General features: G+C 42.1%; 1 protein-coding gene across 1 annotated transcript in view; it reads right to left on the bottom strand.

The window, feature by feature from the left end:
• Positions 1-1,575: 1,575 nt before the first annotated feature.
• LOC101853254 (xaa-Pro aminopeptidase 3) overlaps positions 1,576-14,558 on the bottom strand; it is a 21,749-nt gene continuing 8,766 nt past the window's right edge. Inside the window, exons 3-8 of the mRNA XM_005105429.3 lie at positions 10,977-11,758; positions 10,447-10,534; positions 9,871-10,005; positions 7,006-7,193; positions 3,345-3,465; positions 1,576-2,512 (exon numbers count right to left, since the gene is read on the bottom strand). Coding sequence (XP_005105486.1) covers positions 2,346-2,512; positions 3,345-3,465; positions 7,006-7,193; positions 9,871-10,005; positions 10,447-10,534; positions 10,977-11,758 — 1,481 coding nt within the window. The 3' untranslated portion in view covers positions 1,576-2,345. The remainder of the gene's footprint in view (positions 2,513-3,344; positions 3,466-7,005; positions 7,194-9,870; positions 10,006-10,446; positions 10,535-10,976; positions 11,759-14,558) is intronic.

Genomic DNA, 14,558 nt, shown 5'->3' with positions numbered 1-14,558 from the left:
ATATATATAGCTTCATCAACCATCCACAGTGCACATGCATACATTAGATAACCAGAGACCTTTACTCATCTTTGCTCTCTCTTCCCATCCATAAGTCCTTGTTATACATAACAAACAAACAAACAAATAAACGAACATAAAAAAGCCATGTACTCTTCCAACACACCACTCCCTAGTCATACATCAACAAACAAACAAACAAGTACAGTGGAATCCACTTATAACGAGTCCTCAAACAACCAGAAGTCTATTATTAAGACACAATTCTAAAACCCCGTTTTTCCCCCTTCTTTATCTTTGTAAATAAAATACTGCTATAGCGCAATCGGACAAACACGGGAGTCGGTTGTACCGTAATACAGCTGCTGTTGTGCACAGCGCAAAGGCTATTTATTAATGTAAAACCTCGCCAGTTGAGAAACTTGTTGGTGATCTAGCGAAACAAAGAATGGGAGAGCCCACGAGTGCCAACAATGAAGGCCTGATTGAATGAGTGGGGAGAGTGTGGCATGCACAGACAAGCAGAACGCATCGTGTGATAGGCCAGCCTAGTCTAAATTATCTAGGTCTACCATGCCTCTCACTTCACCGATGCAGGGATGGAGAGGTCATAGTGCTGTACTGTGATGGACGGAGTGAATGTGTGACGTGGGCGGGGTGTGGTATGTTTCCTTTGTTCGCAAGCAGACGGAACGCCCCACAGGGTGTGGTGGGGTGGGGGACAACACAGCAGGCGAGTTAGCCTAGAGAACTTTCTTTCTGATCGCCAACGCCGAGCTGTCAATATCGCTAGCGTTTGAGAAAGAAACCTGATTCAACTTTTGATCAAGTAAGACTTAAAGGTCATGTTGAACCAAATCATCCTCAGGGGAAATTACAAAAAGAAATAAACCGAAAACCAGACTCATAGATTAGGCCTACTTTACTATTTTCCTTGAATTTATTACTGGGTCCCTTATAATGAGAATCTTGCTATAGTGGACATTTGACACCAGTCCCCTCCCTCTCGTTACAACAGGATTCCACTGTATTAAACAAACACAAAAAAGCCTTATTCTCCACACCCCTCCTCCATCCCCCTCCCCTCCCCAAACCAATTCCTCGTCATATATCAACAAGTAAACAAAGAAATTTTTTTTACATAAAAAAAAAAAATCCTTATTCACTCCCCATCCACCAATTCTTAATTATATATCAACAATCAAAATCAAACTTATAAATAAAATAACCACACACACACAAAAAAAAAGACCGATTCTCAATATGACCAGATGTCCTTCTACCCAAAGTTGCTACAGCCTGGTGACCAGACATGCATCATGTATACATCATGTAATAATAATAAAAATAATAGATAGCATTTATATTGCGCAAATCCCCGCTCAACAAGCTTCACACTCTATACTATTACCCCAGCAGACCTGAGAGCATTCTGAAACAACCTCAACTGCCTGGGAAGCATACAGTGCAAGAGACCATTTGAAGGCGCCAAAACACTAACATACAGACAAGATCTTTCACTCTCTATGGCCAGGTACCCATTTCCACCTGGGTGAAGTGAGGAAAATTCGTGCAAAGAGCCTTTCCCAAGGACACAACGCCAGGCCCGCGGCTCGAACCCCCAAACCCGCAACCTCACGATTACAAGTCCCGTAGCCTAACGCATAATGTACACATAACACACATATCCCCCAAACTCAGACAGCTTCAAACAACACATTCCAGTCCCATTACGGTCTGACAAGATCCTACGGAATGGGTTGCACGACCAAAGGGAATCCAAGAACGCAAAATGGCAGGAGAAAAATGTCAGGTAGGAGGATATTGCATAAAGTCCAACTGGGTCACATGAAGGCAACCCAACTCTAGTGAACTGATGGGACCATCTTCAATTCTACATGGCTGAACATTGAAAAATCACAGATAGATTTGCTCTGTATCCCCACTGCTATTGGTGGAAAAAGATGCACTCCTTCCACTCCGTTTTGTGGGGGGGGAGCTTAAAGATTCCTTCTTCTGTGTCTCCTCAATTCTCTGGACACAGGACACGTATATATGCTTTCTATCTCCTCTTTTCTCTTCATCTTGCTGAAGACAGTGAAAAAAGTAAAGTACCGTACAACTCCTGATTTCTTTGTGCGTCACGACGATCGCAGTCTGCTGTTTCCTGTTACTGTAACAAGACATGGCTGGAACCCCACAGTGACCTTCAGGGTGACCTCCACAGTGACCTCCCCTGTGACCTCCATGGTGACCCTAGATGTTCAACCTTGGTCTTGCCGTTTTGGTTTTGAGATGGGGGGTAGGCTACGGGCTACTTGACTTTTACTAGAAACCTGACAGACCTAAGCACGAGCGGCCATTATGCCCTCAATCTCCTCTATTTCCTTAGGGCAGGAGGCAGACAGATTGAGCGGGGCAGAATCTGTGATCAAAATGTTATCCTCAACACGAATACCGATGCCTCTGTACTCTGGACTGACGGTAAAGTCATCTTCTCTGATGTAAATTCCTGCCAATGGAAGAAAGTTTTCAAATCTTTCAGAGAAGTACATGAAATGAAATGAACGAAAGAGCACGTTATTGGGTTTTACTTGCAATTAAAGGATAAAAGTAAGCATGACAACAGAAAAATCCCAGACACAAAAATAAGAAAAATAGACAGATTAAAGAAGAAATGAAAGTGTAGTGAAATAACTTCATACACAGTGTAGTATGCTTTCTAAGATCAGCAGCAAAAGAAGACACAAATGCCTTCCTCGTGTAAACAGAAAGATAAAAACAGACCTGATGACAACTGTGCTGCAGAGCAAAGATAAATAAAGGCAGACATCTTACATCATTCACTGAAAACATAAAATCTGACAGTTGTTTACAACTTCATAAAGTGGTACACCAAAGCAGAGAGCAGGGAAGATAGATGGACGCCTGTTGCAGCAAAGAGTGGGGCACCAACGGACGACATACAGGATGAACATATTTCAAATCAGTCTTGCAGCTTTCATCTTAGATTCTGTTTAAATTCTGCATTATTTCTCCAAACAAATAATAAGCTGGTGTTCAGGCCCTGTATAATAGCAGTACATGAAGTGGATGTTTACATATCATTTGATCTAAACTTTCTAGGCATCCATTTTCAATCTCTCTTGCTTTACAAAAACGACTTTGCACGGAATTATTTCAGAAGGGAAATGTGGAAAGCGTGGTTAGATTTAGACCCAAAAAAATTAATGTCTTCTTCATGTCTTTTCAGAGAATTGTCAAGTGGAACTAAGTTATGTTGAAGAGGGAGAAAAATCTAATAATTCTAATACATGTACAATTTCCCACTACCATTGACCTACCAGGCTCAATAGTGATGACCATGTTGGGCTTCAGCTTGGCCTTGCGAGACATGGTGCTGGTGTCGTGGACGTCCATACCCAGATAGTGACCCACGTGGTGGGGGCAGAATTTACGGGCCAGCTGCAAGAGGGAAACAAACACTCACAGCATTGCACAAACAAGTGGAGAAATCCTTTGTGTCACGACGCGGCGGAATCAGGCGCTCGTCAATTTTCGGGCGCGTAGACTTGTTAGTACACCTTAAAGCTTGTTCATTTGTCTTGCTTTCAATGAAAAATATCCATTCATCTTCGATACAAATTGAAATATTGACGATTGAAGGAGGTAGGTGTCGCCTGGTTTCAGACTATTCAGAGGTAAAATTAGCAAGAAATTGGTTGCCAAAGTTCTGTTATTTCCTTAGCTGGAGAGTCCATTAAAACTGAAAATTTACATTTTTTGGGCCTTTAAGCAACGATTTTCAGTAAAATACACACAGAAATATGTTCTTCAATGGACATGAAAGGTGTGAAGCCAAAAAACAAAATTGCAATAAAAATTCCCAAACCTGCGGGAAAATGCCAGTTTCTTCCCCTTCATTGTTTTGACAAGCGCCTGAAAAAATCACGCTGCCTCACACGTCACTGTTTTGACAAACTACTCACACACACATACACACAAAGCATACGGACTCAATAAGTCCAGGAACAAAATCAGTGCACTGCCTGTCAGCGTATGGGTTTATCTATCTATCTATCGGTCTCTCTTTCTTTTTTTCCTTTCATTCCCGCTTTCTCTCTCTGTCTATTGCTTTTTTCCCCCTCTCTCTCTTCGTCATTGCTTTCTCTAGACTCTATCTTTCTCTATCCTGGGAACAGGAAGTATGAAAAATCTTAGATTTTAAAAATAAAAATAAATAAACCACAATCTATGTTCACAAAAGTAAGAATCAAACCAGTTCAAACAATCGTAAAGCAACATTTTGAAAACAAAATAAATATGACACAGAATTTTACAAAACTAGTCGGAACCCCCAGGCTTAACAAAGACAACTCAAGACAAACAGTGACCACCAGAATGTGAAAACATTGATCATGTGTATGTGTTTGAGTGTGTGCATGTATATGAGTATGTGTACCGTATGTGTTAGTGTGTGGCATGAGTGTGCGTGAGTCACGGCTGTCTAAATCGCCCCAAAACCGCCAGTTTAGTTACCGGGCAAGGGTTTCCCGCCGACCACCCCGAGACGGTAATAAATCAGCTGTCAGCCGTGCAAGGTACCGTGACGGCAGCGGCACTCCCGGCATGCCTCGGCCGTGCCCAGGAAACTTGAGTCCAGTCATTTTCGATTAATTTGATCCCCAATATCTCCCGATCTAAAGATGCGATGTCTCCATGTGGGGTCTCATTTTAAAGGGCTACTTCAACCCGACAAGACGATATAATTTTCTCTTGTGTGCGTTCACTAGTGTTAATCCTGCTTGCTGAGAAATGCACTCTATCCTTTATTACTTTTAAAGCAACTTGCATCTATTTATTTTTATTTAAAGTCATTTTTCTCAATAATTGAGCCCACAATTAAATTTTTTCTCCTTGATTACTCTTGAGAAAATAGTACTGAGTTACATGAGGAAAAGAGAACATTGTACGTATTCTGTGTGATTCATAGTGACCGATTTTGTGTAGACCTTGGAGTGTGAAAGTACCCCATCCTCGTTCGCCTTGTTTGGATTTCTTCTGCTTTTTTGCTGTGGAGTATTGGAACATTAATATTCCTAATGGAGTGCCATGATGAAGCGTCCCATGTTCGGTATATTCATGAACTTTGTAGAACATGTGGTGGTAGAAGTCTATCAGGAAAACAGAAATTGCAAAAGAGAAAAGCGTACAAATGCATTGACTTTGCACACGATATCTTGGTATTTGGGGTTACGATAGCAGTTGATGAAAGGAGTAAACATTCTTTGACGATATGTTATGCCTGTACCAACAAGATAAAGCGCAGTAGGACCCATTCGTTTGAGGGAACTATAATAAACGCAAGAAAAGCAGCTGAAACCTCCTCAAATTTGTGGACAGCTTTTCTGTCTGATATACGCGCTAGTGACTGCTCGATATGCACACACTATCATCGCACATCAATGGGGAGCAAGAACACTCCAATAGAATTAGTAACAACGAAAACATCAGAAGCTACAAAAACAACACATTCACCACATAGATCTTCGTTTGAAGACTCGGCAAACACAACAAGTAACTCAAACTGCAGAGCCATCTACACACACAGAGGACAATACTAGTCATGAAGAAAGACAGGACGAAGACATCGCATCTCTCGATACTAGCGCTGCATCATCAACCACAGGCCACAGTGAGTTTGAGCTTCAACTCCCCCCTATTGCTACATCCACGCCATCCAAACCTACACAGCTAATGGTAGATAGCAACACCTCAAGTCTCCCTATTGCTACATCCACGCCATCCAAACCTACACAGCTAATGGTAGATAGCAGCACCTCTTCAGCATTTAAACACGACAAACTCTTCTCTCAGTCTCTAGAGATCTCCCCAACGCGACCACTAACAAAAGAAGAAAAAAACGTAATACTCATTTAGTTAGGAGAAAATTAAAAAATTCAAGTACCAATACGATTCAGTGCAAAACAAGAGGACAACCCATACTACTCACAAAACTTATAAAGGCCAGAAAAGAAACATCAAGGATCCTAATTTTCTGTGATTCTGCATTCAAGCTTCAATATCTTTGCTTTGACGGAGCGTACAATGATGCCACCACGTGAGTGTTTACTTTATCCTATTTTCATCATATTTCCTTAATTTTGTCAAAATCAAAAGCAAAGATCATGTTCAATTTTTATTTAAAACATCAGACCCCTTTACAACTTTGCATAATTGCTATACAGTTTTATGGCATCCGTATGTCTGCAACAGTACCCAGTACAGTTTCACGATCGCTTCTACGTGCCCACACTATATTGATCGTTCAGTGTGTGTGATTTTCTGTGAGATCACTAGAATAGTTTTTGTTTACTGTCTCAGTTTATATGCTTAAAAAACATCGTGTGATAAGAAAACAACCGTAACTCGGCATCGGCAGTGAACCGGCGGCGCTGACCCGGTGACCGGGGTCACAGAGTATCGGGTTACGGGGAGTGCCGCGGGCTGGCGGTTTGACTAAGTTGGCGGTCGGTAACAGCCGTGGAGTGTGTGCGTCCATGTGTGAATGCGTGCGTGCATGCGCGCGCGCGCGTGTGTGGGTGCGCACATTTTGGGAGGAAAGGGGGTGGGGGGTGGTTTTCCCAATTTTCCAAAATTCCTGTTATTAATACTGAATGAGTTAACTTCCAGCGGCTTGCGGTCAGAACTGCTGTGCCGGTGAGCCGCTGGCAACGGCTCGGGCGCACATTCCTGTACAACAGCTTCAACGTCAAATTACTTTTCGGTAATTGCCAAAAACAAGTCGCTTTAACCGGGTGTTCATTCATTAGATTACAAACTCTCAAAGTATGTTCACTTGTTGTGATTTGATGATCAATTTAGTGCCATACATGTCACTTTTAGATTTTGTACCAAAAGACTGCCCTGGCACAGTGGGTTTACTCCCCTCGGAGATAAAGAGTTAACAAACCTCCACTTCAGCCTCCATTTCATTTCACGTACCTGCAGTTTTTCTTCAGGAGAGCTCTCAGCGGCGATGATGCCCAGGTGCGTCAGTTCCTCTGCCAATAGCAGCAGCATCTCGTGGAAGAGTTCATCCAGGGAGTACTGGTTGGTGCACAGTTTGATACAGGCTTCCTGAACTCGCAACGTTGCATTGTACAACTCCTTTTGGGGTTTGGTGAACTTGCCTACAAGAGGAAAACAAAGGTATAATAAAGAAGTTGGGATTTTCTTATGTTTTAGTAAGAGTTTTACACCACCTGCAAAGACAATTAGGTCATATAAGTGTGAAAGATTAAAAGTGTTACAAGAGAGTAACAAATGCAAAAAAGGAAGAGAGATAATGTTTGAAAGGAAAGAAAAAGCAAACCGCACCAGAGCACCTGCCAACCACCCATTAAGTTGGGGGGTTTTTTTTGCTATGTAGGTGTGACATATGTCTATGGAAAGAAGAAAAGACTTCATTATCTGCTACCCTAGCAGAAATTCTAGTGGGTAGAACATAATGTCAAAGGGAAATGCACTTACAATAATAAATACTTCTCCCACTACCCAAGGCTCACAATTAGATCTCGATCCAAACATCACAGCTATTTTTAAATTTATACACCCACAGGCATAAAAGTTAACAGAATCACAAGACACTACATTCAGTTATGAATAAGCAGTAGAAAAAAATGTGATAATAGAAGAAGAATTTTATTTACTATAATCTTTTTTCAAATAAACCCTCAACCTAACCCATTAACTCAGAAAATGTTCAGCACAGCAGGGAAGTAAATAAGTTTTCCCTCAGCACTGAATGAGTTAAAGCAGTAGGTCCCCATTAAAAACCAAAGTGTGAATCAGCATCACTGGCTGCTGCTGGCAGTTAGCTTTATGTATCTATGATGTCGTGGTAAGGCTTTTCACCATTGCTTGCAAAAGACACTAGTTCGCTTAGAGGGAAAGTCTCTATCGAGTACAGTCGAACCTGCCTTAACTGAAAACTGTATAAAACGGAAACCTGTCTTAACTGAATCTCCCCGCTCCCCCCCTTGATACATTCCTATTTAATTACCTGTATAAAACGGGAACTTGTCCAACGTGGAAACGTAAAGGAAAATCCCCTCCCTTCCGAGGGTTTCACTTGTCTAAGATGGAAAATGCTTTGCCCATTCAGCCCTGATTTGAAACAAAACTCACAAGTCGGGTTCCACCGGCTCTAAACTTAACGCCATGCCACCGGGCAAAGAAGGGGAGATGGGTGCAATTTGGGGGTAGATGTTATATGGCGCAGAGACCTGGACTTTGACAAGGAAAGAAGAAAACAAAATAAATGCGTTTGAGATGTGATGTTACCGTAGAATGGCCAGAGTAAGTTGGAAAACAAAAAAAACAAACAAAGAGATGTGTCAGATTCTACACACAAAACAAACCCTGCTGAACAAAAAAAACGTAGAAAATATTATGGCCACTTAAAACGACAAGAGACCATTGTGACAGAGGTGCTTGAAGGAAAGATGTGGGGCAGGAGAGCCACAGGAAGGAAAAGAATAAGATGAAAGGACATCATAAGAACATGGACTGGCCTGGATATGGCAGAATGTGCAACAGCAGCTCGCGACCGTGAAAGATGGCGGGTCATTATCCATCTACATCTGAGTCAGAGATGACACCTCCAGGTACCCAGGTTATCACCCCATCTATGATTCTATGTGAGCCCCGAGCGATGCAGATGGTTAGGGTGGTGTGGGTGTGAAATCTCACGCATACCAGTGAAAGGGCTTGAGTAGAGAGCCACCGCGGAAACTTTCCTGGGTAGCCAGAAGCCAAAAGTGAGAAATTAATTTGACCAATGCCTGCCGCCCTGATCGCACGGCCAGCAAGGAAAAGAGCACCTTGAATCATTGTTACATGGCAGTGAAGGGTGGCATTGGTTGACTGTGCTTGTTACACCAATGCGTGGGGCTAATGGTGGAAGCATTGGAGGCAATGGTCAAACAGTGGTCCTATGAAAAGCAAGCACTGGAGGCAATAGATAAGTAAGACTAATGCATGCCATTATCATAGATGATAGCAGTTGAGAGGTGTGAAGTTTTGACTACTGCTTGCTGACCGGGCAAGCGACCCTTGCCTTGATCCCATCGGCTGGGCCTTTGAAACCTCCCTCCATCTCCCCACTAAATCCCGTGTCTAAGACATAATTTTTTTTCTGGCTCCCTTGCGATTCAGTCTTACACAGGTTCGACTGTATTTCTGTCTTTTTGCTGGCCCTGAAAGCAGAGTCATAGCAGCCCTAAACTATCAAACTTCTGGGGATGGGAACAAAAATCATGAAAAGCCAATCAGCTCCTCATCACCATCCACCTCTTTCACCCTAGTATTGGAAACAGGCGGAAAAGAAGAGCTCTCCCCTTGTCCCTGTTCAGGGTGATCTTCTCTACCTCCAGCCAGCACTCAGCTCTTACTGCAGGCTGAATCAGCTTCAAACTAGCAGTCCATCAAGGATAAGGAAGTGACTTTGTTTCACTAGTCAGGCCCCACACAATCTTCTTCTTCTTCTCACTTTTCTCTAAATAGACATCCAGGTCTCTAGTACAAATGCTGTTGTTCGCTGCAGGTCCTCCAGGCTCCTGTAGAGTTCTGGTTCACCCAAGAGCTGGCGCAATATGTGCTTCTAAGTGCCTCAAGCATTGAGCAGGCTTGTAGCTGATGGTTTCCAGTTTGGCCGCCGGTTCCACCCTGACACTGCTCTGAGTTGCCGGCCTCAAACAATATTGGAATAAGCTCCGACTGTTTCGGGTCTTCAGGCCTTGAAGGAAATTCATCTACTTTTTGCAGAGAATGGAAAGTCCCTCATTTCCCTACACTGTTCACACTCACCTGACACTGGCCAGGTACGGGTGAGATCACTGGCATATCCATGAAGTTCGCATCCAGCATCCATCAGCACCAAATCACCATCAACAATCACCTGGTTATTTGTGATGTAATGAATGATGTTCGCTCGAGTCCCTCCTAAGAAAAAAAAATCGAATAAATGTGTTTTAGGATCAATTGTTACAGTTTAAGAAATACTCTTGAACACATTTCTCAACCACATGTCTTTATGATGCATAAAAAAAAACAACACATAATAAAATATGTGACATTTTCATACAGACCATTACACTACTTTGATAACACTGGGGACAATTTCACTGACACAGTATTGCTGATCCCCATAGAATTTTCTTATAGTTAAAAGGATAGTCTGTCATTGTTAGGTTTCCCTACACAGAGAAGACAACTTCACTCTAAATCCCATTCAGTGAATTTTATTCTATTGAGTTGAAATACAAGAGGACACCACTGCATATCATCAAGTCAAGAGCATACCTAATCAACAGCTGAAAAATGCTTGTTGAAACAACTAAGAATAAGAGATAGCCGTGCACTGAAACAGTGGCCAATAATTACCAGCAACAACAGGAGGGTATGCCAAAAACTCAGCCCCTCTAATCCGACACTCAAAGTCCATTTTTGCCCATAAGTGAGCCTCGTTAACCTGAAGAAAAAACCCATAAAAAACATAAGCTCAACAACAGAAATTTTTAAAAAATATACTCAAGAGTGTATGGTAGCTGTAAACAGTTTGTTCACTAAATCAAAAATACTTTTAAAAGAATTAGTAGAAGCACAACAAGTAAATCAAAGTATAAAAGATTTACACCAGTCACCACACCTAGATTTCTAGTAACGACAGGTTCCCATGAGATCAAAAGAAATGAAAAACAAGCTTATAGAAACTAGGGCACATACAAACACATTCACTATCGGATATCCTCATCTGTCAGTGTTTAAAAAATCAGGAACGCTATTCCCTTCAACATCAATTTAAACATTTACAGTGTTCTCAAATTATAGTTATAATACATTTCTCCGAATCGAAGAGAGTTATTGACAGCCTGAAATTTACTGTTAAAATACAAGCATTTCTACTGTCTTACCATAGGGCGAGAAAATTTCATAGTTTCCATAAAGGCCTCTGATGCGATATCTGCACTGCGCTGCATAAGCTGCACTTCAGCTGGAGATTTCAAAGCGCGCAGTTTATGGCAATTCATTGTGGGATTCTCCACACACTTGTGTTTCTGGTCTTTCATAACTTGCTCCAAAATCCGATGGTGAAAATCTGCGTGCACTGGCCTGCCATGGTTGTACCATAACACATAGTCTTTATGCTGGTGGTTGTAGTACTGAAGATATTTGCCCAGTTCTCCTGTGGTGAAAGATGCATCGACTCCCGTCAGCTTAATGGCACCATCTGTCCCTGACCTTGGCCCATCCCACAATTCTCGAGACGGATCTCTCCGAGGAACAAACAAATGTGACACATGAGCCCCATCCACAGATTTATGATTTGCTTCAATCAAAAGAAGGCTATCTGGCTCCAGAAATCCAGAAAAATACAGGAAATCAGTATTCTGTCTGAAAGGATAAGGGATATCATTTGTCATGTAGCTCGTTGTAGAAGATGGAAAAATGAACAAATGGTCTTTCACAGATTTAACCCCCCTGAAAGTTTTCACGGCTGCCTGCACAAGTTTGCATCTCCTCTGATGATATTCCGCACGCGTTATGCCCGGAGTTACCTCCCCTTCTGCAATAAGGTGGGGATGCGTTTGTGAAGCGGGCTGGCCAAACCTACGGAAACTGGTGGTGATTCCCCAATGAGACAGTGTGATACATGAAACTTTACAGCAGCCAACAATATGGCGGAGGGAGAGAACTGAAATTAAAGAAAAAGAGTTTGTCATTATAATACATATACAATTTTAATGCCCATTTCAGCATGGAACAGTTATAAAAAATGCTGAACCAAGAAGTTACCAAAAAAAACAATTTAAGAAATCCCCAAATCAGCAATATTTATGTAACAGTAGAACGCATTTATACATGGTATTGTATGGAATTTGAGTTGTAGGCATTTTTAGCTTCCTCAACCTCTCCTACAACTATTTCATCGCAAAAGAACCCCCAAAAACCTCATTTCTTCCCATACTGGGCAAGTTTGTCAACACCATTTCCTCATAAAGTCAAATTTTATTTTTCTTTCTCGGCCGTTTCCTCAAAACGCAACTTTTCTCTATTATATTTTGTAATAACTCCACCATTTTTCATCCAATCTTCACAACATTTTCACAGAATGAAGAGAAGATGTAATACTAAAAATTTATCAGTTGAATTTTTGATATAAGAAATAGACTTTTGTTGGTGGTGCCTTGAGTGTGGATTTTCATGGATTTTTTTGCAAACTTGAAAACTACCTCAGGAAAAAATTCATTAAAAATTTTCTAATTCGTTTTAGAAAAAAACAACACAAATTTTTAGATCTAATGTTTGTGAAGATGCACACAAAAAACCAATCAATTTCTAAGAGCAGTAAGTGCGGTATTCATTACGTAAGACATGTCAACAAAATCCAATATGGCCGCTGTATCCATGGAAACAAAACTTTTTTCTCAAATTTGATTGGGGATTTTAAGACTCCTAACTATGCTTGTTATATGTGTGAAATGTTGTAAAATTCGGTCCACTAATAAGCGAGATAGCCTTCAGGTGTAGCCCCCCCAATCCCTTAAGTAATCTCAATACAGTCAATCCTATGTAAAACGGCCACCAGTTTGTCAAGGAGAAAAGTAGCCGTAAAACACAGGTGGTCGTCTTCGGCAGGACTGATCAAAATGAAGAAAGCAAATCATTCTCTCCCGAGGTCCACACCGGGGCTGATCTCAGGTCTCAAACTGACTGCCATAAGGCTAATTCAAAAGCGTTTTTGGTTTCTTTTGAGCAAGGGGGGTGGGCGGGGTAAGAAGGGTTTTTTGTGTTGCTGTTTTGTTGGTTCTGTTGGGGTTTTTTTTGTTAGCTTTCTTTTTGTTACTGATTTTGAGCAAGGGTAAAATAAACTAAATATTATGTAAGTAAGACGATGAAGTCTGAGTGCCATGGTAAAACAAACACAAGCGTCGCCACCACTCAGAGAACCAGTGATGCTTCGCTGCAAGTTCACGTCAACGTCCATCCATTGTTACTTTGTTACAGATTAGGAAAACAAAATAGTAACCAGTCACCTCACACACGATTTGTGCATGAGTTGTTGGCAGGGCTTACTTATAGTTATAGGTTATGACGGATCCCGCTAACCTCATCAGCAGTTGAAAATTTATTGTTAGGCCTACCCATTGGTCAACTTCGGTAAATATTCATTAGAGGGACTAACAATAAAGACAGGTGAATGAATTATGACCATGACGGCCTGTCCAGAGTGTGAGGGGCCGATTCAAAATTTTTTACAAAGCGTCGGGCAATGAGTGACCACGCCTGGTCGCCTGAGGCAGGTAAATTTGACTGTGGGTTAAGAAAATAAGGTGGCCACGTAGGACAGGTGACCGTTTTACACAGTTAAAATCATATTTTTAAAACGCAAGGAGGGAAATGGAAAGTGGCCGTTTGTACAGGTGGCTGTATTATACAGGTGGCCATCATGGCAGGTTCGACTGTTAGGGGCGGGCACGAGACGAGCCGAGTACTCGTTTCTTGTGAGAAACGCCCTTCCCGTCGCTGCCCGAGCACTAAACTACTGCTCTGTACCGAGACGTGATACTGCTCGTTGGCTTGACATAACGAGTAACAGTAATGAGAGTTAGAGAGCGAGAGGCGAGAAATGACAACGCAGACAGTGCCACCCATCACCGCGCCGTCCTGAGTGTGAAACTGAAGAGGGTGGCGAGACAAGGCGAGTGGGGAGTTGATCAGGGCCTAGGCCTAGGTCTCCCTACCTTCCTTCACCGCCTGCGCAACAGGGCAAGCCTAGTTTCTAAGTTTAGATCCCCGGCACTCCCGCTAAACGAGTTGCTCGTACTGTGGGGCGAGAAGAGATATCTCGACCACGGTCGGCCTTCTCGCTGAACGAGTGGCTCGAACTACGGGGAGAGAAGAGAAATTGGTCACGAGACGAGAAGCACTACTCGATACACGAGACGGGAAGTATTTTACGTTCCCAGGACCGGTCCCGGCGAGAAGTAGGTCAGCTTCTCGGTCTTCTTGCTCGGGAAGGAAAAAGCGCTTCCCGCCCATCTCTACCGACTGTACCTTGGTATGCAAATAAATAATTAAATATGCTGTAAAAAATAAGCCAATATCTTAATCATTGACATATATCGTCGGCCTTGTGATAAAACCAACTAACCCCAGCAAGGTAAATTTTACAGGAGAAGGAAAAAACTGTTTTATTTCAAAACAAAGGCGTCTAACGATAAATCAATGCTCTAAACACCTATAAAAACACTTTACCGAAAATCCGTAAAACTTTTTTCCTTTAAAAATTGCTTTTAATGAAACTGTGAGGGTTAGACGGTTATATGTCGCTCAAATTTTCCTGGATAAAACCGACCAACCCTCAATTTTGTGGGTTGACCGGTTTTATCAGGAAGCCACTGCTGGCCTTGAGTTTTGTTGAGTGCAGCCAAGCCACACTTGGCGGTAACGTATTTGATCACTTGCTTCAATCGTCAAGATCTTTTGTAGAA

This window comes from Aplysia californica, unplaced genomic scaffold (assembly GCF_000002075.1).
Source record: "Aplysia californica isolate F4 #8 unplaced genomic scaffold, AplCal3.0 scaffold00470, whole genome shotgun sequence".
Classification (NCBI taxonomy): domain Eukaryota; kingdom Metazoa; phylum Mollusca; class Gastropoda; order Aplysiida; family Aplysiidae; genus Aplysia; species Aplysia californica.
This window is presented reverse-complemented; position numbering and strand designations above follow the sequence as displayed.